Source organism: Cimex lectularius, unplaced genomic scaffold (assembly GCF_000648675.2).
Source record: "Cimex lectularius strain Harlan isolate CLEC.00 unplaced genomic scaffold, Clec_2.1 scaffold16, whole genome shotgun sequence".
In the NCBI taxonomy this organism is placed as follows: domain Eukaryota; kingdom Metazoa; phylum Arthropoda; class Insecta; order Hemiptera; family Cimicidae; genus Cimex; species Cimex lectularius.
This window is the reverse complement of record NW_019392679.1, coordinates 1,503,642-1,531,180: the sequence shown is the minus strand read 5'-3', so window position 1 is coordinate 1,531,180 and position 27,539 is coordinate 1,503,642. Positions and strand designations below refer to the sequence as shown.

Below are 27,539 nucleotides of genomic sequence, written 5' to 3'. Positions count from 1 at the left end.
TTTCAAACCTTCATTAAAAGTCATGCAAAAACTGTTAATGAAAACTCACTGAAAGCGCCTTACTTGGTAAGTTGGCGAAATGGCAGAACCAGGTAAAGCTCATGCCATCGCTAAAACCCTCATAAAACCGTGTGTTAACGATCTTGCATTTGACAAAAAAGCAAAACTTACTTCGGTGCCATTACCAAACAATACTGCCAAAAGTCGATTGAATCTTGATTTATCAAAAGATGTGAAAGAATCGCTGGTTTCTCGTAACCAACACAATTCATTTTCTCTCAAATTGAATCAATTGACGTCGCGGCTAGTTTATTGGCTTTTGTCCTTTATGAGTACTCGGGAAGTTTCGAGCAGGATCTTCTCTTGTGCAAACCATTCCCTGCCAATGCAACTAGTGCCGAGATATTCCGTTTGATGGACGATTTTTTTTATCACTAACGAAATTCCATGACCTTATTGGTAGCCGAACGATCGGAGTGATTACTAAAATAAAAGATAAATGGAAGGATATCGGCAGCAGTTATTGTGTTTTCCACAGACATGCTTTAGCTATGAAACAAACGCCAGCCTTTAAGAAAGTTTTGGATGAGTCTGTTCAAATTGTTAATTATACCAAAAGCCATTGAAATCAACTGTGACTTCATCATTCCCTTCTTCTACATACAGAAGTAAGGTGGCAGTCTCGTGGGAAAACACTTTCACCATAGTTTTTTATAAGAGGGTTTGCAACAGCAGAGGTCATATGAACCCTCGAGGTGTCGGTGTTTTTGAAAAAATATTGCCTCTGTTGATGGACCAGAATGTCAAATTGGCTAACGTTTTCAATGATGAGATATGTCAATGTATACTGTCGTATTTATCAGATATTTTCATTAAAACGAATGAAATGAGTATTTCTTCCCAAGGGAAGAGTATCACAACTTTCGATGCTAATGACAAATGCCTCGAGTGTTTTAAAGGATTTTTTTAAAAGAAAACTAACTGGAGCTTGCCTTGATGAAATATGTGAACACCTTCGAAGTTTGGAGATGTCCTTTGATCACTACTTACCAATAGCTCGGGATAAATTGTTGCAAGACCTTGAATGGGTCGAACCTTTTTCATTTTCGACAAAACCAACAAATCTGTTTTTAAGCGAATGTCAATGTTTCATGAATCTTCAGACTACTTTCAAGTTCGATACTTAGTAGTTACTATTTTTTTTACGAGGGTTTGCAACAGCAAAGGTCATATCAACCCTCAGGGTGCCGGTGTTTTTGAATTTTTGTCTCCATATGGAAAACAAAAAATTTCAATCACTCTTTGAAAAAAGCAAGTGTTTTTCTTCCATTTGCCACAAGTTACCTATGTGAATCCGTATTTTCTACGTATACAGCCACCAAAACTATGTACTGAAGTTGTCTAGATGCTGAACCTGACATCCGTCTCCAGCTATAAAAAATTAAACCTTAAATATTCATTAAATTCACTAATTTCGTGGTCCGCTTGACCAATTAAACATTACAATTAATTAAGGTTTTTAGTTGAGATGAAAAAAAGTTAATGGCACGAGAGGGATTCGAACCTTAAATATTCAAATCATGTAGGCTAAAACGACCTCACTCCTCACATTAATTAATTCATTCATCATTAATGTTCAAATTATTTCTTTTGAAATTGGCTCGAGTTTTAAATATCTATTGATTCTGTTCTGTCCAATTTAATTTTTGTGTTCCGGATTTTGTAAATAAAGTTAAGTCGATCTATGTTTGTTTTCATAGTGATATCCCCCTCCATCACCTAATTAGGAATGAATTGGCTAATTTATACAACTTTTATTTATTCTATACTATAAGTATATAATTTTAAATACTTGAATGAGAGGAATCCGTCCTATTTTGTTCAGTGAAAAAAAAAACAAACTAAAAAGTTTGGGGAACCCTGATATACCGTAACGATGGTAGGTCATAAGTTAAATTTCCACTGTTGCACCTGAAATTTTATTCACGCTCTCTTCTTCCCCCAATAAATAAATATGATACTACTACGGCTGATTGTATCTAACCATAAAACCATAAAAACGATGCACTTACTTAAAACCATAAAAAACGATTGTCTGTGACTGGAAAGCCTTCACATATTGTGAAAGTAGGATACTGTATCACATGGAGTCAAAATCCTTATTATTTCCTATGAATCAAATTTTTCATTCCACTGTTTTCAGTTTTACTGGCGACTTTGCACCATGATGAATTTAAAAAGAATATTTCATTCTTCAATAAATGTGAGGCCTAACAATAAACTTCAAATTACAGCTTAATTATCCCTGATCATCATCTTGGTGGGTTTAAAATTTTTTTTTTTTAGGGCATAAGGGGTACAAAGTATCTGGGTTTTCTAAATGTTAATAATTATTCTGTGATTTTTCTGTTTGTTGGCAAATCAGTCTAGGCAATAATTCTAGGGTGCAAGTATGATGCCTTAAAAATGGATTTAATATATTTTTATGTACAGTTCAATAAACTTTAAGATTCGACATTAAATAAATGATCAGGTCACTTTTCTTAGTCTTAATCAAGTTATGGTTTTAATCTTCTCGTAACTGGTGAATACCAAACATTTTTGTTAAATGTATGCACAGTTATGCAGTATTTTGGTATTTTCTATCAGAATTGTTTGAAAATATATTTTTACAGCTCAGTTATTCCATCACCATTGACTTTTATAATCAAATTAATATTTATTTTGAAGATTTTCAGATTTATTTGCACCATACTTATTCCCAATCTAAAATATACCCTAGGAGCAGTTTTATGAATCAATAGCTCTCATAATCGATCAATCCAATCAGTTTATTTTTGAAATGATTCTAAGTTCAATATCAGGTAAAAGGTTTATTTTTCATAGCCTTTTTTTTACAAGGTTTGCAAAGTATTTGTCTTTCATATTTATATCTGTTAATACTAGTTCAGGGTTATTTTTGCTGGAAAATCACCAATTTTATGTATTGTGTATAGATTAAGAGTGCTTTTGGAAAAAGTAAGAGTGGGACTCTGCTTCACCTGAAGTCATTTTTATTTCCAACGAATCAAATTTTCCTTTCCACACTGTTTTTCATATTTACTTTTTCAGCATAATAGATTTTAAAAGAAATAGTTCATTATAAAATCAATGTATGGCATAACAACAATCAAAATTTTGTTTGCACAAATAAGAATTATTTGCCTTATTTATAACTTTATCGGCACTGACACTGGGTTTAAAAGTGACGAAATGCTGAAACACTACTGACTCAAAATCAGTAATGAAATGATCGAAGACTATTTCATGCAAACAGTATTCAGGCTGTTTTTATTAAATAACATTGTTCAAGAGTGTAGATAATTAATATTCTTGAACAAATATCCAACAAGAAATCAGGATGTGGTCTGATAAACTGACATGCTTTCAAGGGTGGACAGCCCATAAACAGTTAATTTTATGAATATTTAGTTGTAACTCTGTGGAAAGTAAAACATTAATCAATGCTAGAAACTAAAAAATATATTATACTGATCGACTGATTATTAAAGGCCTACGACAATATTTCACAATTGAAAAAATGCTAGTTTGGTCATCACTTAAGTATAAGCATATAATTTTTAATTAAATCTTTTGCTTTTTCTTTTCCTCTTTGGTTAGGACGGCTTTATTATAGTAAAATTTTATGGGCCATTTAGACAGACAACACTACTTATGAAGGCTAAGTTTTAGCATCATTGCCATTTTAATTTATTACACACAAAAAATTAATGCAAAATTGTTTATTGTGTTAAATAGTCTAAATTAAATTAGAAAATTTTATAATTTAGGAAATAAATTTTCTAATTATTTTATTTAATATTGATTTTTTAACATGAAATATTATAGTTCAGGGATTTTTTGTACATACAATACAATTTTTGTACAATTTTATTATCATTTTTATCACATTTTTAATTGAGTGTGATAAGTCAATTAATTACTTCAAGTCTATTAATTATTTTCTAAATAGAAATTCAGATTCCCAGTTTGATTTTTTAAAAGTTTGTTTGATCTCTGCATATTTACAAACTGTGACATTAATTTTCATTTTATTAAATAGTGATTTTGCACATTTTGTTAATGATTTGTAATTTAATAATTAAAAAATAATATAACTTATATAATGTTATTATATAATATTTAATAACTAATAATAATAGATAATAGCAAAGTAATAGTTAAGTAGCATAATTTATTTGTAAATCTGCTAAAGATCCTATTATGTCTAATAAAATGTTTATGACTTATAAAAAATTTAGGGTTTTAGGAATGTTTGGTACTAGGTACTATAACGACAATGTGATTTTTTTTTAAATTTTATTTATCTCAGTTAGTTGTTTGTTTTGATGTTTTTTCCATAAGGATTGTTTTTTAACATTTATTCATTTCAACTAATGTGGCTTGAAGGACTTCATTGGATACTTGCTTGAAGGCGGCATCGACATTCTGTTGTACTTCGACAAAGTCAACGGTGGAATCAACCATTTGGTATTCACCCAACAGTTGGTCTGTAACTTCAGTCAGCCTCTTCTGTCCAACTACTACGCCATAAGCTCCTGTTTTGGCAACACATTTCTTCTGTTCCTCGTCAGATACGACCATCTGTTTGTGAAGTGCCTGTTTCAAGGCGCTGTTGAGGAAGCCTGAAGTACGACCCCTTGATGCATATACGTAGCTTTTAACCTGACCAGGGTTAACAGGTGCGGATTCACCCTAAATTTTAGAAAACATAATTCAATCAAAATGCGAATGTTTTTAAATATGTATACATATAATGATAACAATATCTTTTAAAAAGTAAATCTGAAGTACAAACGTCATATACTTACTAAAAGGCAAAAGGATGCAACAAGAAGTACGACAAGTGTTGTAGTGGCCATGTTCTGCAAGGGTCTAGAGCGATTGGTGAATTTCCAAGTTTTCCAACTGATATTTATATGATTTTTCTCTCTAAAATGATAACGTGGTGCAAACATTTGTTTTGCAACATTACACAATGACTAAACACAACGGTCGTAAAATTATAAATGCGGAGATAAAGACTTGTCATATGGTATTACCGATAACACTGAAATATGAATAAAAATATCAACAGATTATTTAAATCTATCTAGGGATAAAAATATATTGGCGTTACATGGTGGAATAATTAATTTAATAGCCAATTCATTGAATTTTTTATTCTGTGTTATTCTCTACCTACTTCTTTGATAACCTATAAATGCTACATTTTCTCTCTTATTTATTGATTTTGCTTACTCTCGTAAAGAAAAAATTAATGCAATATTTTTATTTTGCTTGAAGAGATTACAATTTGGAAGCAAATTTATTATTTATCAAATTTTATCAAAAAATTATTATCTTCAAAAATATATGAACAACAACCGTTAATGCCTATAAAAAATAACAATTTATTAAAAAAAAAATCATTGATCAAAAAATAAAAGTTAAGTAAACAAGGATCCTATCGTTGAACAAATAAATTAATAATTGTAGATCAGTTACACAATCTTTGCCAATTCTTTGGATAGTTTAATAAATAATCTTTAGCAATAAAATTTTTCAAAATAAAATAAAAATTGAATGTTAATATTTAAAATGATTTATAAATTTTATGTAAAATGTGGTTGAGATGAAAAATTAGCGTCACGAGCCGGTCTCGAACCCCTCTGTCTATAATGTGAGTTCGAGTCCCGTTCGTGCCACTAATTTTTCACCAACCACACTACATAAAATTTATAATACAACTTAAATCCTTACTATCATGGACCAACTAAAAATAAAAAAAATGCTATTAATTTTTTAAAACCTGGCTATTTTTCAGTTAAATTTATTTACCAGAAAATACAAGTCAACTAAATAGAAATCGAACCAATTGTTGAAACTAATGAATTATTGTCAGATATTAGTCTACAGCTATCTAATAGATTTTGTCAAAATAATCAATATTTAAAAAAACTGACAATTAATTTCAGTTGCACTTTGGTAGTCTAAACAAAATTTTCAACAATTCACTGGCAAGTTGGACATCCAGTAAAACATACTTCAAACCGATTTGGGCCTTTTAAAAATGGCCAAACTTCACAGTACACGATCTTCGTTCTTACTTTGCCTATCTTGATTTCTATAACGGCACATTCTTCAGGTATGTAAATTTTTCTTTGCAGGTAAAAAATTCTTTAGTTTTTTTGACGTGTTGAGGATGCTCCGTTTTTTATCCCTGAGAAGGTAGTTTTTTTTTTCCCAAAGCGGCATAAAAGATTTCCTTAAACTAGGGTAATTTATTTACAACGGTAAAAACAACATTAGCAAACGGCGAAGGGATCGGTTTTTTTAAGGGGTGGTTGAATTGTTTAAATTTGTAACGGGGCTGTAACTTGAAAAAAAACGAAAATTTTACTATGCCTGTCTTATTAAATGGATTTATTGTGGAGAAAAACATAAACACGCGTTTTTTCCCATGCTTTATTATATTTTATTACGCAATTTAAAAAGGAGCTGCACGTTTATTTAGCCGCTGTGGGTAGTGCGTGTTAAATTCGAAATACGGTCTCGTTAGGCAAATTTGGCGGAAGTAAAAAAAAAAAAAAAAAAAAAAAAAATTATATGTATATAATTATAAACTTGGGGCTAAATGGTGCTTTTTGCTTTTAAGGTCCGAGTATGGTACATTGCCGGTTGTGTAAATCAAATGCGTCGTAAACCCGGAAGAGTGGAATATCCCTCAAAGCCGGCGTCGCCAATAAAAGAGAAAATGTAGAGACCGTTCACCCCAGAAATTTTCACCCCCTTTATTACATTTCCTTTTGCGATGTCATTCAAGATCTGCAAAAGGTAGAACATTTGTGGGGGTTCAAAGGAAAAAAAACCAGGCCCTTGATGGATTTACGATTTTCTTCCACTGGCGAGGACGTGGAGTCGCTGGCTTGACCGAAACGACAAAAGCACTTGTTAATTCAAGGGCTTAGTCGGACAATTGGAAAGTTCAAACATGTCTAAACCATAGAAAGGTTGACACATACTAGAACAACAAGACAACAAAGAGTGAGATACTGTCCCGGCTGAGAATTTCCTACAAGATTTTGGAACTGGTTTGTTCCAAAAAGCAAAAATTCATGACAAAATTAAATTACAGGAATTCTGGGCCACGCGAGGACGATCTGAACTCTGAACAATTTCATTGTTTATACAAGACGTAGAACTCTTTAGAAATCATGGAACATAGGGGGTATGGGAAAGAAGCTGACAGACTGGCCAAATTAGCATCTACTGACGAGAGTTTGAATTTGGCATACACCAAACTTCCAAAGTCCTCAATTATAAATAAACTTTTCGAAGAGAGCCTGGAAAAACGGGAAAATGCTTGGTCAAGTACAAATAATGGAAGGCAGACAAGAAAGTTCTTTCCCAAAGTTGCCGATAGATTCCAGCCGCACATCCAACTATCCGCACCACTAACCCACATCTTAACCGAACACGGCCCAAACAACAGCTATTTTTTCCGCTTTCATATAAGAGAATCTTCATCATGCTCATGCCTGCCTAATTTCCCAGTAGAACAAAGCATTAAACACCTAATATATTAGTGCCCACTAATAGAACCACTGCGTAGTGCCTACTGCAAGACAAGAAGTGGCCACCTGATGAGAAGGAGCTCATGAAGAGAGAATATTATGAAAAATTTGAATTGAACCCACGACTTTCGGCTCAATACGCCGCTGCTCCACCACTTGAGCTACCGTGACTTCGATCGCTCACCCCCCAAATCGGGGAGTCGAAGTGAGAAGTTTGTGGCATGGGCGATCGAAGTCACGGTAGCTCAAGAGGTAGAGCAGCGGCATATTGAGCCGAAAGTCGTGGGTTCGAATCCCGCCTGTGGCCCAGATTTTTCATTTCGAAAAATTTTTTGTATAATTAATTGAGTATTCAATTTTTTGATTAATAATAATTACACTTTGGCATACTTAAATAATGAAGGTGAAGTCAAAATGATGATGATGATGATGGACTAGGAAGTGGGGGTTTTGTTCCCTAAGAACTGCAGCCTGCCTTTGCTGCAATTCCATTCCTTGGGTTTTCTTTTGATCCCAAGTCTCCATGAGCGGTTGCTTCGTATACGAAGATGATATCGGTAGCGATTTCTTCCTTCTAATGAGCTTGCTTACTGCTTGATTGTGCAACGGCATAATCTACACATGGGCTCGTTATCGAATATACCCACGCTGTGTAGATGTTTCATCAGATGCCAGTGATTGGCCAATGGACCTATCACTCCTCTGAGTTTAACTGTAGCAGTGAATGTGCTAGTTTTGATGAGGGTTGCTTTACCATAAATTGTCTGTGTCTAGCGCGCCTAGAGTTCGTCGCCTTTTGTCAAGGAGGATTCTATGTTGGTTTTTTTCATCCCTGTATATGGTCTTGCAGTCCTCTTCTGACCAGTGTGTCTGCCCTCTCGTTACCCAGTATTTCTTTGTGTCCTGGTACGCAAGATACCATGAGGTTATTGTGTTTCCCCATGTTTTGGAGATTTTGGATGCATTCGATATTCTAGTTTTGATATTTTTTACTGCTAATGGCTTGGCTGTTAGATCTTATGAAATTTTTTTACCAGTATACCCTCTCTTAAAATTGTCTAAGTAACATGCATTGATCACATGTATTTCAGCTTAAAAGACCGAGATGTACTTCCCTAATGAGTTTGATCGGTCATGTTTTGTGCTTGTATATAATATTCCTGATGATGGTCGTGTTTTTGGTGCTATCTATTTACCATATCATTGAATCTGATGATCTCCTCTCTTTTGCAGCCTGTTGAGACTTTACAGTATGTAGTAAAAAGAGTTTCCGCGATCGTGTAGATAGTCTCCCATACCCCCTATTTTTTTTATTTTTATTATTACTATATTTATTCTACAAGCTTCATACAAAATATTACATGTAATACAATAACCAGAAATATAAAATATATAAAATGTGTGTATTATATACACATATTGTGTGTATTATATACTACATATAGTTTCTACTTATTAACGTTATTTATTATTATTTAACAATTTCAGTAATTGTCTTTTCGCCATAATATGAAACTGTTAAATAATAATAAATAACGTTAATAAGTAGAAACTAATTAAAAACTAAATAAACAAAACCTTTAACTTCACTAATTTCGTGGTCCGCTTGACCAATTAATACTTTACAATTAATCAAGGTTTTTAGTTGAGAAGAAAAAAAGCTAATGGCACGAGAGGGATTCGAACCCACGACCTTCGGCTCAATACGCCGCTGCTCTACCTCTTGAGCTACCGTGACTTCGATCGCCCATGCCACAAACTTCTCACTTCGACTCCCGATTTGGGGGAGTGGGCGATCGAAGTCACGGTAGCTCAAGTGGTAGAGCAGCGGCGTATTGAGCCGAATGTCGTGGGTTCGAATCCCGCCTGTGACACAGATTTTTCATTTCGAAAAAAATTGCGTATAATTAATTGAGTATTTATATATTTAAATAGAAGCTGATAAAATAATCAAAAAACTGAAAATTAAATTAAAACATTTGAGCAGTTGGAACTGGTGCAAAACACAAAGGAAACAAAACGAAGAACCTACAGAACAAATATATAAAAACTATTAAAAATTATTTAAAAAGTTATAACAACCCTAGACAATAACGTAAACATTGATACCACAACATATTAGCATTTATGTGACCTTTTGTCAACTAACAAAATAGCACTAATTCAAAATCAGCGAGAATATGCTAACCAAATAACATACACCAACCAATGATATTTTACGATTTATAAATTAATTAATTTATATTTGTTGAAAATCGAGTACGACACAGATCAACAGAGTTAAACTTCAGAAAACAGATTTTCTGTGTGAATACTTCAATCGCGAGACATTAATATTACATTTGAAAGCTCTAGGAGGTATTTAAATTTATTTAAACTAGAGTAAATTAGAATTAAAATGATAAATAAATCAACCGTTGTAAAGTTCAGAAAGACTTTATCTTGTGGCTTAAATAAGTCCGGTGGCGTTAGCCAGTGGTCATAAGCTGGAGAAAGAACTGGAAACAATCTTACGCAATAAATAAAGAAAGGGAGCCCCTTTGGTACTTTCCTACACAGCTTGTTATTATATTTTATTTACAACATTTCATTCCGTGAAGAAGAAGGCCATAATTCTGCCAAGTGTGTGTGACGACAAACAGTGACGACAAACAACTGTTTTGCCGTTTTAAAAACCCTTTCGGGTGGGTCTTTTATGTAAGATGATTCTTCCCAGATTCAGTTAAAAAAAAGCCTGAACGAAATTTTCTTTTATTGTGTTTGCCGTTGGTTATCAATTTTCCTTAGTGTCTCAACGATAGAGATAAAATTAAATAGTTTTTTATATTTTATTTATTTATATAAAACCACTCTTGTTTGATTTGAACTCTATTGGTTAGTATAGTGAGATGATATATGAAACCTTAAATATCCAAATCGCGCAGGCTAAAACGGCCTCACTCCTCGCATTAATTCGTTAATCATTAATGTTCAAATGATTACTTTTGAATTTGGCTCGAGTTTTACATATCTATTGATTCCGTTCTGTTCAATTTAATTTTTGTTCAGGATTTTGTAAATGAAGTTAAGTATGCCAATCTAATGTATGTTTTTGTAGTGATATCTCGCTCCATCGCCTAATTAGGAATGGACTGGCTGTTTTATAAAACCTCGCTTTAGAGGATAAATCATCGGCGAATTTGGCTACTTGGATGATGTCTGGTGGGAGTTAGTCAATAGTCACTAGAAATGTGTGGTGATTAGTGACCGTTAATCGATATTTATTTAGAAATCGTGAGATACGGTCTGGTGTGATGTAGGTTTCAGAAAAACATTTTCTTTATCGTGGCAACGTTTCGATCTTTATTGAGATCATCTTCAGGGCCTGGGATTTACAAACATTGTTTACATTTAAGAAATACATTTAGAATGTGGAAAAGTGAATTTATACAATGCAAAATATATTTTTTATATATTCAATCAAAGTATTTCTACTCACTCAAAGTCAAAGTGTAATTGTGCCATTCTTGCGTGTCGTGTTGAAAGTGCCAGTGAGATTTTGCTGTTTTATGTTTATATACGTTGGATTTTGAAGGGATGGGGAAGGTACCTGTAAAAATATTTTTTATATTCAATCAAAGTATTTCTACTCAAAGTGTTTGTTTTCTGCGTATATATATATTTTTTTTTGTTGTATAAATTCATTTTTTTCCACGTCCTACATGTTTTTGTTAAATTTAAACAATGTTTGTAAATCCCAGGCCCTGAAGATGATCTCAATAAAGATCGAAACGTTGGCAGGATAAAGAAAATGTTTTTCTGAAACATACATCACACCAGACCGCATCTCACGATTTCCGAATAATCTTCGACTAACTGTCACTAATGACCACGTTGTGTTTTTTTAATTTTTAATTTTTATATTATGTTGTTTTTATTGTTTTTAATTAATTCCATACTGTTAATGTTTAGATTCACCTAATTTTAAATAATTTTATTATAAATGCAGTTCCTTGTTCTCAAGATATATTTTAACATTCATCTAGTTAAAGTAAGAAAAATAATTGTTTTTTAATTATTATTCAGAAATCGTGAGATGCGGTCTGGTGTAATGTAGGTTTCAGAAAACAAACATTGTTTACATTTAACAAATACATGTAGGACGTGGAAAAAAGTGAAATTATACAATGCAAATAAAATCGATATTTATTTAGAAATCGTGAGATGCGGTCTGGTGTGATGTAGGTTTTAGAAAAAAACATTTTCTTTATCGTGCCAACGTTTCGATCTTTATTGAGATCATCTTCAGGGCCTGGGATTTTCAAACAATGTTTACATTTAACAAATACATTTAGGATGTGGATAAGTGAATTTATACAATGCAAAATATATTTTTTATATTAAATCAAAGTATTTCTACTTACTCAAAGTGTTTGTCTTCTGTGTAATTGTGCCATTACTGCGTGTCGTGTCGAGAGTGCCAGTGAGATTTTGCTATTTTGTGTTTATGTACGTTGGATTTTGAAGGGATGGGGAAGGATGTCGGTATAGAAAAGACATTTTTGTATAAGGCGTCGGCTTCTTTGAGGTGAAAAGAGCCGACGAAGGGAAAAAATGTGTTGGTAATGGTTTGGTCTGATTATCCTTTCAGGATTATATATAAAGGGATAAATAGGAAAAGGAAAGCTAAATTGTTGGGAAATTAGACTATGTGAAAAAATTTGATGTGTGGAATGTAATGTGATGATATAAGTATGTTATCTGTATTGAATTTGATTAATAATATTGGCGTAGCTGCGACTGAGTTTACATGTATCTGTTCTGTAATTGATGCTGTGTTTATCTCTGTTGTAAACCATTTCTAAGAAATTACGTTTGTGTTTGTTTTGTTCTGTGTAATATTTTGGATTTTTGAAGTCGAAATTGTGTTGGTGTTCAAGATGGTGGGTAGCGAGTTCTGTAGGATTTTGCTTAGATTTTTTGCAATCATAGATATGTTGCTTTACTTTCTTGTCCAGATATTGGGATGTAAGACCGATGTAAGTTGCCGGACAGTTAAACAGTTGATCTTGTAGATTACGCCAGATTTATTTGTTATTGGTGTGGGATCTTTAATTTTGGAAAAAAGTGTTTGAATTGTTATATAATTTTTGAAAGCTATTTTGAAGTTATCGGACAAGAGAAATTTGTTTAATTTATGTGATAGGCCTTGGATAAACGGTATGGAAATGTATGCTGGTTTGTTAGTATTCGATAGACTTCATGTAGTATTATTAGTAATAGCGGATGGTGTTAGTGTTGAGTTGTAATTGTTGATTTTTCTGTTAATTATGTGTTTAGGGTAGCGATTGTTATGGAGGATCTGTTTGTATATCTTTATGTTTTTGTGGTGGAAGGATTCATGGCTTAAGGTAATCATTCTGTGAAGTAACCCTTTGGCCGTGTTGAGGTAGCGATCTTTGGATTCAAAATCCAACATATAAACACAAAATAGCAAAATCTCACTGGCACTCTCGACACGACACGCAAGAATGGCACAATTACACTTTGACTTTGAGTGAGTAGAAATACTTTGATTGAATATAAAAAAAATATATTTTGCATTGTATAAATTCACTTTTCCACATCCAAAATGTAATTATAATATATAAACAATGTTTGTAAATCCCAGGCCCTGAAGATGATCTCAATGAAGATCGAAACGTTGACACGATAAAGAAAATGTTTTTCTGAAACCTACATCACACCAGACCATTTCTAAATAAATAGTCACTAGTATAACAGAACCAGCGTAATACTCTGTCCTGTTGTCGCCGGCATTTCTTGAACCGATTGTCGGCAAAAAGGATCCGGAGGAAATGTAGGCTTCAGTCGATAAAAAAATCTGTGCGTATTTTCTCAGTCTTCGCCTAACTCGGTCAAACACTTTCTACACCAATAAAGATACTCGGGTACGCCGGACCATCTTCGAACTTATCCAAAATGAGGTCATCGACGAATTGCAAATGCATTGTAGAATATATGGAAGAATGTACTCCTGAATATGATCTGTTGTTTCCTGGACATCCTTATCGCAATTTGTGTTGACATAAAACTAAATCAAGTATTACTAACATAAAATTGAAAAAAAAAAAATGGTCCAAAATGACCGGTATATGCCAAAATTGCACGCTCCGGTTATCGAGTAGTTAATTTAAAAAGTCGACCTTCCTCCGTCCCACCTATCAAAAATTGAAGTAATACCTGTAGACGGTGGCAGGTAAAACTTGCTGGACGCGTGGGAGGTTCAGTATATTAGCCTCGTCGATTTGTCGTCTCCATATGTAAATGACAACGGTAACGGGCTCAAGGCCTGGCCTTGTCTTCCGATCTAGGTTATTGTCTAGGGCTAACCCTGACATAGTCGGCAGCCTCCTCCTAAACGCTTGCACTTCTTAGAATCCGTTCGCATAATTTTTTAATTGTCTGTGGTCCGTTTTAAAGGACGACTATTCTTACAGTTCTAATTAGCGAATTTATTTCCTAATACTGTGCAGTAGAGTTTGGGTAAATCTTACTTGCAAGGGTGTTCAAGTTACGAATTATAAATATTTTAGAAATACCCTGATTACAAATAATCGTGATTGTAAGAAAAATAAATTTCGAGTTAATTAGATTTATTTAAAAAATGTACTCATTTAATATGGACTTGAAAAAAAAACCATTTAGGTATTTTAGAAGGGTTAATGATTATGTATTAAACACCTACATTTGTACGACACAGACCATACAATACCATGTTTTACTTTATGTGTCTTAATGGTAGACAAAGTACATAAAACACAATTTGTATTTGTTCGTTGTGGATCCTCTTTATCAGAAATCGGTTCGAAAATGCCGGCGTCTCCCAGGGTAGAGTATTGCGCCTGTTCTGTTATACGTTGACTAATCCCAGCCTGCCAAGTAGCCATTTTCGCCGATGATTTATCCACATCTAAAGGAATGAAACAGCAGGCTATGATGTTATAGAAGAAGAAAAACTGCAGGTGAAAGGAATAAAGGGTCCTTAAAACTCATAAGCCAAACTTGCATGAGACAAGTCGCAAAACAGTCCAAAATACTGACTACACCTAGTTAGTAACTTGCACGGAACGTATATCTGAAGAAACCTTTAAAAGATAGTTTCTGTACAACTACAGTCAAAAAATATTTGAACCTCGAAAATATTTTTCTTGATTACGTCGACAAATGTGATGGAAGCATAGTTGTAACAAATAGATAATCATATCGGACCTCCCCTAGTTAGTCTAAATACTGCGCAATAGGATCAGAAAATTTCAGTTTCTTCTGACATCCATCAAGGTGGCACTTGTGTACATATTCGATGTTATTCAGCCTACTTAGAACATGAGAGGCTTCCCGTCACATATTATTGTGAAAGTTCATGACTTCAATGACCGCGACTTGATATAATTGCTAATTTGACCAGAGTCATCCAAAATTTTCTTAAAAGAGGCTGGCATTTGTTTCATAGCTAAAGCTGTCTGTGGAGAACACAATGACAGGTGCTGCAAAATAAAAATAAAAACTTTTTGTTTTCAGTGCTCATTGTTATTAGTTTTTATTTTTATTTATTCGTTCTATTTTTTTTGTAATTATTAATTTTTCTTAAAGTTAGAACCACAGTTTGGAAGCCCCGTTCTAAAGAAATTACACAACTGTCTGTATGAAGTTTATAGAAGAAAAAAACTACAGGTGCAAGAAATTCCTCTTAGACTTCTTCATATCTTATTAGTAGAGCCCAGATCTGTATGCAATAAAATTCGTCCAATATGCCAATTAATATGCACTAATAAAACCATGAAGTATTATAGCACTAAAATACACATCAAATATGCCATATAACTTGCGCTAAAAAATAAAAGAAGCAGGAATGTCAGAGACATCATTCGAATAATAATTAACACTAATAAAACCTCAAATATACTGAATTATAGCACTGAAATACACATCAAATATGCCGTATAATTTGCACTAAAAAATAAAAGAAGAAGCAGGAATGTCAGAGACATCATTCGAATAATAATTAACACTAATAAAACCTCAAATATACAGAATTATAGCACTGAAATACACATCAAATATGCCATATAAATTGCACTAAAAAATAAAAGAAGAAGCAGGAATGTCAGAGACATCATTCGAATAATAATTAACACTAATAAAACCTTAAATATACTGAATTATAGCACTGAAATACACATAAATTTTGCCATATAATTTGCGCTAAAAAATAAAAGTAGAAGAAGGAATGTCAGAGACATCATTCGACCAATAATTAACTTTTTTAACCTAGACATATTTTTTTTATTCGTCTAGTACATATTCATTTTGAAAGGAAACAGACCGAAATATCTCAGTCACACAAAAATCGATATATTCGCATATATGAAATACCTAATTAATTTATGATCTGAATATAATCAAAAAGTTAATTTCTGTTAAATTCTGTTCTTCTAAAATTTAATTTATTATATTAAAAACCAGCGTTTATTGGTCAAAAATATTTGTCCCTCGAAAAAACTTTTTTTGATTTGTCGACAGGTATATACTTGTAGCAAATAGATAACTACCTCGGACTACACCTACATAAACATGTATGGAGTGTAAGCTAGTGATTTTGTCTAAAAACTGCTCAATAGCAACTTCGGTTTCTTTTAATTTCCACCGAGGTGTCACCTGTGTTCTTATTATTCGATGTCATTCGGTCTACTTAGACTATGAGATATGGTATCATACTAGCAACATAAACCATCCAAAATCGTGCCTTCACGGGAGCTACTTAGTTTGCACTCTTATCTCGACATACTCCATGTGGAAAAAATCCTACCCATGTTCAAATCAACCAAATCACCTTTAATAATCAAATTTAGATGACCATCAGTAATATCTGATATACCGATGCTTTTTTTTCCATTGATATGATAATTACATTAATAATCCTGTACAAAATTTTCCTTCTTAGTATCCTTAAAACTATAAGTATATCAATTTTAGATCGTTCTATGATGAACAATAAGTCTGACAGATTGACACATCAAGAATAAGCAGACCAAAATTATGCTACAGGACCGAACCAGGAGTTCATTACTATGCAGACTTCGATGTCTATGCTCCCAATACACTCTTCACCTAACCGACGCACTTACTTGACATTCCATGTTATTCTACTTACTTGGACTATGAGATATGAATCATACTTGCAACACAAACCAAAATCGTGAATTCACGAGAGCTCTGTAGTTTACACTCCGATCTCGACATACTGAAAGCGGCAAAACTAATCATGACAATTAATTAAGGTTTTTAGTTGGGATAAAAAAGTCAATGGCACGAGCGGGATTCGAACCCACGATCTTCGGCTTGATACGCCGCTGCTCTACCACTTGAGCTATCGTGACCTCGATCCACTCGGAAACAAAAATTGAAAAATGGCAAAAAGAAGGGAAAATTCAAAAGGTGCGGTTGAGATGGGAAGTTGGTGTCCGAGTGGATCGAGCGGCGGCGTATCAAGCCGAAGATCGTGGGTTCGAATCCCGTCCGTGCCATTGACTTTTTTATCTCAACTAAAAACCTTAATTAATTGTAATATATTAATTGGTCAAGCGGACCACGAAATTAGTGAATCTAACCATGACATTTAGATGATCATATCACATCGAATATCTCGGTATTTATGTGTTTTTTTTTTTACATTGTTATGTCTATGTACATAAAAGTCCCAGTTTGATTGAGGTAATGCGAAAGGCTCTGCAGCCATCGTTCAGAGACCACTATGTCCATCGTAAAATGCATACATCTGGGCTTACTCCTCACGTCATTTTCATGTCAATTAAGTAATTCCTCCATTTCTTGTTGTTCTGAATCGTTATTACATTTTTTTTGGTTTGGTCTTTTTTGGAGCCAGAGAAAGCAGCTGTGTTAACGGAAATCTTTCAAAAAATATTTCAAAAATATAAAAGCTAATAATTAATTTAGCTTTTAGCCTTTTTGGCCGAAATCAATAGAAATTCGTCTTGGTTATCTTTCTTCACAATTACTTCTTCAGTCAGTGCTAAAATCTTCTTCTTTTAATCTTAAGTATAAACGTTTTTCTTATCAACACTCTGACATTATTAAGAGTACTAAATATTTAATTTACATCAATGGAAATTATTTTTTCGAAAAGTTTGGGGATTCACCTAGGTAAGTCTAACAAAGCCTACAGTTTTGCTTGTTTCACTTAACTGATGAAGGGATTTCTTTGATCTGATCGTGATTTGAGATGAAAAAGTAGTGCAGCTAATCACTTACTCTCTAGCTTTCAGTGTCACATCTTAAAATCGTTCTCTAATGGACTTTTCCCAAGATTTTTGGCTTCCGATGGAACTGCTAATAATTTAGTGATACATACTTCATAACAATACAATTTTGACTTAAAAATAAAACTGTTTTGGTTTGGTTGAAATTATATATGAAGATAAATAAAATTGTTGTTTGCACAGTCACACGACGTAGTAGGCCTTGTATCTACTTGTTGCGCTTGACAGTTGCGTATCGCCGTCGCGTATCAACGCGCATCCACAGTGTATGTAACGAGTATCAAGTCGAAAGAAGAAATCAGAGTACTCCTCGCTCCATCCGTGAAATTTTCCAGTAAATTTGTTCTTGTTCATCTTTATTTTTCTTCACTGAAGACCTGCCAACAGATGTTCAATCTTCTTCTTGCATTTTCTACCTGTTTTTTCATTTGGTGGTTGCACAATGCTTCCAGTGCGTCTTGTTTTTGAATTGAATTCTCTGGGATTTAAAAGAATGTTCTCTCGATCCTAATCCATTTTTAAAAACTCGTAAATGGCGGTTAAACAGAGACAGACTTGTGTTAAAGACGGGTAAATAGTGAGTAAACCACGCAACGATGGGGAGCAGCGAACGTCGGTGACCCGCACGGTAATCTGAATAATTTTTATGATCATTGATGAAAAACAACAAATTGGCCGATAATCCATGTGGCGTTTCATTTCAAACATTTTGACACAGAGTAAAACAAAGCATTCATACGCGGCGGTACAAATTGGCGAAATTAACAAGTGCATACAAGGCTTTTGGTCACATACACAAAGTTAATAGCGTCATTTCGTTCTATGACACTTCCAAATTTACAATTCAAAGCTGGTGAAACTGTTGTGGGCGGCGAACAAACGGACACCAACAAAAACGAATCCATTTTTATGGACATTTTGAACAGTAGCAGGGTTCAAATTTCTTTTAGGGGCGTCAGGGTGAAAGTCAGCTTTTCCCTAGAAAGCGTCACTAATCGTCGACGGAAACGTCTTTTTTTCCACCCTCATAAACATAAAATGGGGCACGACCTATTTCCATCACCCTGGTAATATTTATCACCCTTGGCCATAGGAAGGAAATTATTAGCTGTCTACACCTCATCGGAAAAAGAGAAAACTGTTGATACCTGATTGAGGATCGATTCCGCAATTGAACTGACGATTTAAATTCCTTTTAAACGCTTTCAGTATTCACACGTTTTATTTTAACGATATTATCTTAGTTACACGTGGTGAAAATTATCATATAGAATTGTGTTGTTTAATTTATAGCCTTGGAACGTTATCGCTTGATTTGCTAGAATCGATTAAAATCTTTAGTACCCTAGGATGAGTTTTTTCGAGGTACCAACATTTTCAACATTTGACACTTTTTCAAGACATCTAATTTGGATCAATAAAAATGTATTCAATCATCACTATCATATATTTAACTATAAACGAAAAAAGGCGACACACACACACACACACACACACACACACACACACACACAAAGAAAAATAGAAACCGACAGTGATGGAGGGTAATAGAGATAGAGGAAGAGAGGGTCACATAGAGAGAAAGCAAAAAGCGTGGTAAATAGATAAATTGATAGGTGGAAAGTTAAGAACGTATGAGAGAGAGAGAGAGAGAGAGGGAGAGAGAGAGAGAGAGAGAGAGAGAAAGAGAGAGAGAGAGAGAATGTGTGTGTATATGAGAGAGAGAGCGAGAGAGGGAGAGAGATAGATAGAAGATTGAGCAATTGAAAAGTAAACTACTAATAGAATAAGTGAATAAAAATATTTTCAATACAATACTTTGTTTATAAATTTCAGTACAAATCATGATTTATAAATTATCAACATGCATGTAGAAATAAAACTTCTAGTCACTAAATGTTAATATAAAAACAACAAAAGAAGCTAAGTTTAAGATAGTGAATTTTTAGCATAAGAGGTTATTTTTAAGACTATTCGGGAAATCGTTGATATTTTTACATAGGGTTTTTTACAAATAGAGCGATAGACAGATATATAGATAGATAAAGATAGATAAATAGATAGATAGACAAATATATATATATATATAAATAAATAAATAAATNGAGAGTGAGAGAGAGAGATGGAGAGGGAATGGGAGAGGGGGCGGTAGTGGGGTAGGGAGAGGGAGAGGGGGTGAGAGAGTTTGGGAGAGGGTGAATGAGAGAGAGAGAGAGAGAGAGAGAGTGCGAGAGAGGGGGTGGAAGAGGGAGAGGGAGAGAGAGTTTGGGAGAGGGTGAAGGAGAGAGAAGGATTGATTGATTGATAGATTAAATATTTCGTTTAAGCACGCAAAGTTAGGTCTCATGGATTTTTCTTCCATCTAACGTGAGTTGTGTTGACATTATACAGGAGGGAACAAGCAAAATGTTACATATACTGAGTGATAGGGAGCGATTGAGGATAAAAGAGATTGCGATTTTGGGGGAAAGAAATAAAAAAAGAAACGTATTAATTCATAATTATTTAATATCTTTAAGTGAAAACGTAAGATCACATTTAGGCCAAGCATTGTTTAAAAAGTTGTTCGTTGTCTTTGACGACACTGTTGACGACCTTAGATAATTCCTCGGTGACGACTTTCCTCGCAGTCTCGACATCAGTGAATGCGACGTCCATCCCGTGGTCGTGGCCGAATTGTACCAAGCTACAATGGTGGACTCTCATTTTGGCATCTTGGAAGGCGAATCCGACTTTCCTCCCGGCGCAGGACCTCTGCTCAGGGGTGGTCGCAGATGCCTGGGTCGCTTTGACCAGCATGGCCAACTTGGCTTTCGCCTCGCCCAGAGCTTCACCGCTCGTTTTCCAAACAACGACTCTCGCCTCTTCTGGTGTCTTAGGCATGCATGGGGCCTGGAACATATTAAGGAAAAAAGTCAAAGTAGGAAGTAAAAGTGTTCTTATTGCATTTTATCGGGAACGACATAGCCTGAAGGATGATCATTATCTCACACGTCTACACTGTATTTAGTCAATTATAAAAAAGCATCGCCAGATTATATCAACTAAATGATTTCATGAAATACAAATACCAATTATCTCGCCTTTATTGTTTTTCGATATTTTGGCGTGCGGAAGGTGAAACAGGACATTCGTAAGGATGCGGCCGTTCTACTCTAGTCGGTTTAAAATTACGCAAGGCCGCACTGGGACTCACATACTTATCTGAAAGCAAGTCAAGGTTGCCCACAGACCTAATTCGAGAGCATTGCCAATGTCTGCCTCCGGAGGACAAATTGCCTCACCTTCCTTCCCTGTCTTCCTCCTGCTTAAGACATCTTCGCGAGTACGCAAATCGATTTTTCGACCTTCAAAGATCGTGATTTGAAATTTCAAAAACCCTAATAAGCGTGTTTCTTTTTTGTATTGTTTAAATATTCTTGAGACAAAAGAGTCAAAAGGTGAGAAGGCGTCGAGTTTTCATAATTTACATCTTGATTTTGAAAAAGTACAATGCGAGCTGAGTCGAAAAGAAAATCAACGGCACTGACAAGGAAGTAGCGGTTAAAAATACGCCGTCCATCCACAGACGACTATAGGAGGAGGGATACTTACAGCAGTTCAAAGAACAAAAGAGTTGACCAAGAGATTGGTTGCCTGAGGCGGTTTGCCAATCTACGGAGGGGGGAGTGTGTGCCTGGAATTTGGCAAGTGTGTCGCAAGGGCCGCCAACACGCAAAATACATTTTGATTATTCCAGTGTTCCAGTTTTGCGAGGTGCCCTTCGTTTTTTGACTCCGGACTGCCCCGAAAATATACACGTTGACAAGGTCCGAAAACGATACAGAGAAAACGATCGACGTCCTGAAGGCTTCGTGCTTAAATTTTCTAGTTTAAAGCGAATAGGGCGACCAGCTGGCTTAAAACATAGCTACATGTAAAATACCATTAAAAAATCAGTTTTTTAATATTTGAACATTTAAAAAATGTAGTAAAAAGTATCGTGTTAAATTATTTTATTGCTCTATTATGATAGTTCAAACAACATGAACTACCTTTTACGATTTCAATCTACTACCAGGGTTCATATATTTATGAAGGTTATAGGCTTCATTAATAATAATTTTTTATAATAAAATAATTTAACAAGTCAAAATTTGTTAGATTATTTGTTTAAAAGTGACCTTTTTGATCCTTTCTTTCTTAATCCAAGTTGTTTCTTCCTTTCTGTTTCTTTAGATTTTTTAGTAACTCTTCACTTGAACAAGTTTACAAAAATAAAGAGCTGTACCTAGGTAAAATTGTATAGTAAAGAAACACGTGATATCAAACTACCTTGAGGTCGACCATGACAGACTAATCAATTTTTGTCAGCCTTTATAGGTTCTTTTGTGAGCAGTTCCTTTTTGGGCGACTAACATTTTGTAATTAAACCAAAATCTAACCTAAAGTATTTTACGAAATAGCAGGTGTTAGTGTGGAGTATTTTTTGATACTTAAGACCCAACAATTCAAGTCTTTAGCACATTTAACACAGCATGCTTGAAACCCCTAACGTATTAGGTAAGATTTGTGTGTCGTTTGCGATTAATAACGAGAAGGCTGCTTATGATGTTTCTTATTGAGTTCTGCGGATCGAAGCCTGCAGTTTGGTCGTTTTCATCCTGGTCAGCCAGTCCTAACTTGGCTTGGTTAATGAGGTCTGATCGGTAGGTTTGGGTGTTGATACTTTATACTTACTTGACCAGGATTGTCGCACCTGACCAAACTAACCACCGTGGATTATAAAGTAAAACATAAGTAAAAAGAAAATCATCTAGGTGGAAATAGTTTGATGAAATTGAAATCCTGCTTTGACGATCTTTTTGATCCTTCAACATTTTTTGCTTCCTAAATTTTATTTCGTGAACACTTTCATTAACTACTAATTCTTGGTGAGTAAGCAAAAGTTTTAAAAATAGAAGTGTTTACGAAATAGGGCCTTGTACACCAGTCAACCCTAGACCGTGCTAGTGTTGAGTGTGCTATTGGTTACGAAACTTCTCGACTTACACATGCTTACAACCATTAGCTGTTTGCTGGAATATTTCTATTGTTTGCAACCTAAATTTAAGCAAATCGTAGCACAAGCAGTAAGTTCAAATGCTTGTGGAACAAGCTATTATATATTACTCATATTACTCAAATTTTTCAATTTAAGTTTTTTGTAATTTGGTCCATCATTTTAATCTGCATGTATTCGCTGGTTTGACCTGTCAGACGTGTTTCAGAATTTCCATACTTTCAGTGTTTGATTTTTTTTACAGTGGATAGGCAGACCGAAATGATCGGTAATGACCAAATTTCATGTCCTCTCAGTCCACATGGAAAAATCTCACAATTTAGTCGATATCTATTTTAGTTGGTACCAGCAATGTTTTAAATTGATTCATAATTTTTATATAAAGCGTGGTTAAGATGAAAAATTAGTGTGACAAGCCGGACTCGAACCCAATCTCCCGTTCTATACCCCGGTATACTTTGTCACGATAGCTCAAGTCGTTAGAGCACCGCGGTACAGACTGGAGGTCTTGGATTCGAGTCCCGCTCGCGACAGTAATTTTTCATGTCAAACAAACTTTACATAAAAATTATAAACCAATCACAATTTAGTATTTTGCTTGAACAAACGTTTATGATGTTTCGATGAAGTTTTGCCTACAAAAGTTTAATAATTTGGAAACTAAACCAGATTTGAAATGATTTTGATGGTTAGTGTTGTTTTAGAATATTTGTTTTGACTTCAGACAGTTTGTTCAGTACTCAATAGTTAGTCGGTTTTGTACAATGTTCAGGGCATCTGTCTGCTCAACCATCGCTGGTCTCGGTTGAAAAATAACGCCTTTTCCAGGTCCTCGGAAATTTGTCAGTATTAGTTTCTTTGTGACGTTTCTTATTGAGTTCTGCGGATCGAACCCTGCAGTTTGGTCGTTTCCGATTATCCTGGTCTGCCTGTCCTAATTTGGCTTGGTTAATTAGGTCTGATCGGTAGGTTTGGGTGTTGATACTTTATACTTACTTGACCAGGATTGTCGCACCTGACCAAACTAACCACCGCGGATTATTTATGTGCTATTTTGACCAACGATTACAAATAACACACATCTCCCAACTCTGCCAGTTACAGTTAAAACGGGGAAACTAAATTCTCTAAATTTCTGGCAAAAAGGGTCGGAAACAGCCAAAATACAGGCTTTAGTTTTCATCCACCTACCATTTTGGAGAATCGCTGTACCTTTTTTATATTTTATTAAGTCAGCTAATTGTTTCCTCGCCATAGGACAGGGCATCGGGAGAAAAGAGGCGGCCACAAGACCTACTGTACCACGACTTGAATAGATATATTGTGCTCCCCTGTTATTTATAACTCACTGGCCAGTTACAGGTTATTAACCAGCCTCCACGGCTTTGCCAGCGGTTCCTTGGTGTGGGATCTTGCTTGTGGTTTGTCTTATCCTAGTTGCAATAACCTGCACCTACATAAATCTTCAGAGAAACATAAAATGTGTTCTGCGGTCTCCTCCTATTCCTGGCAGTATCTGCACAGTGTTTCTTCTGTCTGTACTCCTATCTGGTGCATATGCTTTCTTAAGTGGCAGTGTCCTGTCAGGAGTGCAACCAGAATCCTGGTTGGCGGTTGCCTTCCAGAAATTCTTTTGTAAGTTTTGCGGATGGTCCTTCTATGAATATTTTCACGTGCTTCATACCTGTGGTATTGTTCCACCAGGTTTTGGACTGGATTGTCCAAAGGCTCCATTTGGAGATGTATCCTCTTTTGTGGCAGGCTGCTTGGCCGCAGTAGGGTTCTGGACCCCCTTTTTGGCCAAATTGTCAACCTTAGGGCCAGGTCATTAGTGTCGCTGACTCCTCATCATACAAATTTGAAAAATCGAGGGAAAACCTGTTAAGGACTAATTGTTTATTCTCTCCCTGGACAAAGTCTTCACTAGATTTTTATAAAACTCTTGTGAATAAAAACAGTTTTAACAAAATAAGTATGAACACATTTACGAGAATTAGTATCCTTAAAATGAAAAACGTTCATATCCGCTAGTTTTGCTCTTTTTTCAGCCAGCATCTCGACGTTTTATTCATTTTCGAGGTGGGCAAATTTTCGATCTTTTTCAAAATTTTACTCTCGACCGGGGAGGTTTATTCGGAAGGCGAAACTTCCGGGTTATAAGCGGTTTGAGGAAAAAGAAAGGACATTCATCCCTTAGGATATTTCCCGTACTAACGATTCCGATTTATCAAAGCGGTTTATTTTGTGTATAATACTTCAAGCCGTACTCTATAATACTTATAGACGAAGTTTGAAATCCTAAAGGGCTGAACACTTCCAGTTCAACAAATCGTAAAATATTTTCTACGAGTTCACTTTCCAACAGTCGATCTTTCTTAAAAGTCCATCCGGTCTTGAATTCTGGAGAAAATATCTGAATAGATAGACTTTATCTCTGGGCCACCCATCTGACAAATCACGACTGTGTAATCTTAACCGGATATTCAGTTCAGTAGTTTTCTCCAGGAGCGGCAGTGCTTAGTGCACAAAACGACTTATTGCGATGCAATCTCCTTCCACTGCACAACTGAACATAAAGGTCAAATCAGACAACGGTTTAATCAGAATATATACAAACTAGTGCAATAAAAAATTAATATTTTACTCTCAACACGACACACAAGGATGGCACAATTACACAGAAGACAAACACTCTGAGCCCTGAAGATGATCTCAATAAAAGATCGAAACGTTGGCACGATAAAGAAAATGTTTTTCTGAAACCTACATCACACCCGACCGCATCTCACGATATCTGAATTACTATTAATATTTTACTACCGATTCTAATATTTCCGGGCACCCTTATATTAAATAACTTAAAAATAAATGTATACCTTTATCAAATACTCTCGTTATCCATGCAGTAACTTTATCCGCGGTTGCCTCCCTAGTTATGTCCCAACCACAGAAGAGGACGAATAAGATAAAATAGAAAAAAACAGGAATGGACAATAAAAAAATTGGGAGAAATTTTTCGATTAGCTCAAAAGTTGAAAGGCAAAATCAAAGAATATGATCCAATAATGGAACGAAGCATCAACATGTCACGTCTGCTAACTCGAGCAATGGACCCTCTCCAACCAAATTTCCAGCATTTGAAAAACACAGCCTCCTGTAATAATGTTCTTTCAACAATTCATCATTCAGCTGATTCATCATCATCATCATCATCATCTACTTCTACCTGTGGAATTAAATTTATCTTTTTTAGTCCCCTAATAATTTAAAAAAAAATTTGTTTCGATGTTGTGCACATGTTAAGTGCATACCTGTTGATGTATGTTACTGTATATTGTGTTTTTCTTATTGGAAACAAAATATGTGTACATAAGTTCATACATGACATCGATATAGGCACACGTGATACTTGGTCTGATTGGTATGCAGATATAAGAAATGCTTCGAAGTTTGAAAGTTAATAACTGACCACAAAAAATTAATTAATTAATATTTTTGCCCAAAAATCGCTAATAACTCAAAAACGATTGAAAAATCGGGCAAAGTGGCAGGTGACCAATTGAAAGCTTATTAAAATTTCCTATCGATCGCTAGAGGGACGATTTTCAGGTTCCACAGCTCAATTTGAAGTTTTCTTAAAAAGTGTAAAAATTAACATGTTCCCGAATTTTTAAATTTACTGATGAATGAAGCTACGAAAACGTTTACGAAAAGCCATTTTGTTCAGCGTAAAATGTTTTCTCAAAAAATCAGACAGTGCAGGTCTGTGACTTAAAAGGCTGAGAAAATTAGCATTTCCAAATTTGGCATTTTTTCGTGCAAAAACCAGGTGGTCGATTTTTTTAAATGGGTAGTGCTTTATCCGCGGTGATGCTTGGTACTTATCTCTCGTGGATAAGGAGAGTTTACCGTATTTAACTTTCTCTTGGTTATATCATATAGAATCTTAATGTGAAATCTGGTAAAATTTACGACATCGAACATGCTGAAATATAAATTAAGATAATAAATTAAATCGTCCATTTCCCAGCTTTGTTGTATTAATTTTTTGCTTGTTTAACATTATAAAAAAGCATTCTCACAACTTGAAAGGCTACGTTTCGGCCCTCGTGACATCAATGATAATTATAATTATTTATTACTCTTCAATTAAATCATTTGAAGTTTAAAAAAACATACATAACAGCCTAAGATTAGCATAATAGCCTAGATAATAATCACGTAAATGGTCAGGCTATTAAATGTTAATCTTTTACAACCATAGATTATTTAATTAAGGATGGGAATTAAAATAAATGACAATGATTATTGCACAAATCTTTTATAAAGCAGTGTCACAAGTCAGACGTGATAGAATTACTCATTTATGTGGTGATTAGTGACCGTTAATCGATAATTATTCAGAAATCGTGAGATGCGGTCTGGTGTGATGTAGGTTTCAGAAAAACATTTTCTTTATCGTGGCAACGTTTCGATATTTATTGAGATCATCTTCAGGGCTCAAAAAGTTTGTCTTCTGTGTAATTGTGCCATTCTTGCGTGTCGTGTAGTAGGCACTCAAGA

General features: G+C 34.7%; 2 protein-coding genes across 2 annotated transcripts in view; both read right to left on the bottom strand.

The window, feature by feature from the left end:
• Positions 1-4,345: 4,345 nt before the first annotated feature.
• On the bottom strand, positions 4,346-4,991 carry LOC106661574. The gene is made up of 2 exons (XM_014385085.1): positions 4,872-4,991; positions 4,346-4,755 (listed from the first exon to the last, which is right to left on the bottom strand). The coding sequence occupies exons 1-2, from the start codon at positions 4,920-4,922 to the stop codon at positions 4,414-4,416; spliced, it is 393 nt and encodes a 130-aa protein (XP_014240571.1). The 5' UTR covers positions 4,923-4,991; the 3' UTR covers positions 4,346-4,413.
• A 15,482-nt stretch (positions 4,992-20,473) lies between these two features.
• Positions 20,474-27,539, bottom strand: part of LOC112126468 — a 91,183-nt gene continuing 84,117 nt past the window's right edge. Inside the window, exon 3 of the mRNA XM_024225589.1 lies at positions 20,474-20,827. Coding sequence (XP_024081357.1) covers positions 20,474-20,827 — 354 coding nt within the window. The remainder of the gene's footprint in view (positions 20,828-27,539) is intronic.

What these genes read in the sequence shown, in the direction of transcription:
- LOC106661574 (XM_014385085.1), bottom strand. Translation starts at nt 4,922, where the DNA reads ATGGCCACTACAACACTTGTCGTACTTCTTGTTGCATCCTTTTGCCTT. An exon ending in TTGCATCCTTTTGCCTTTTA is followed by an intron (nt 4,756 to 4,871) that starts GTAAGTATATGA and finishes TCTAAAATTTAG; the next exon opens with GGTGAATCCGCACCTGTTAA.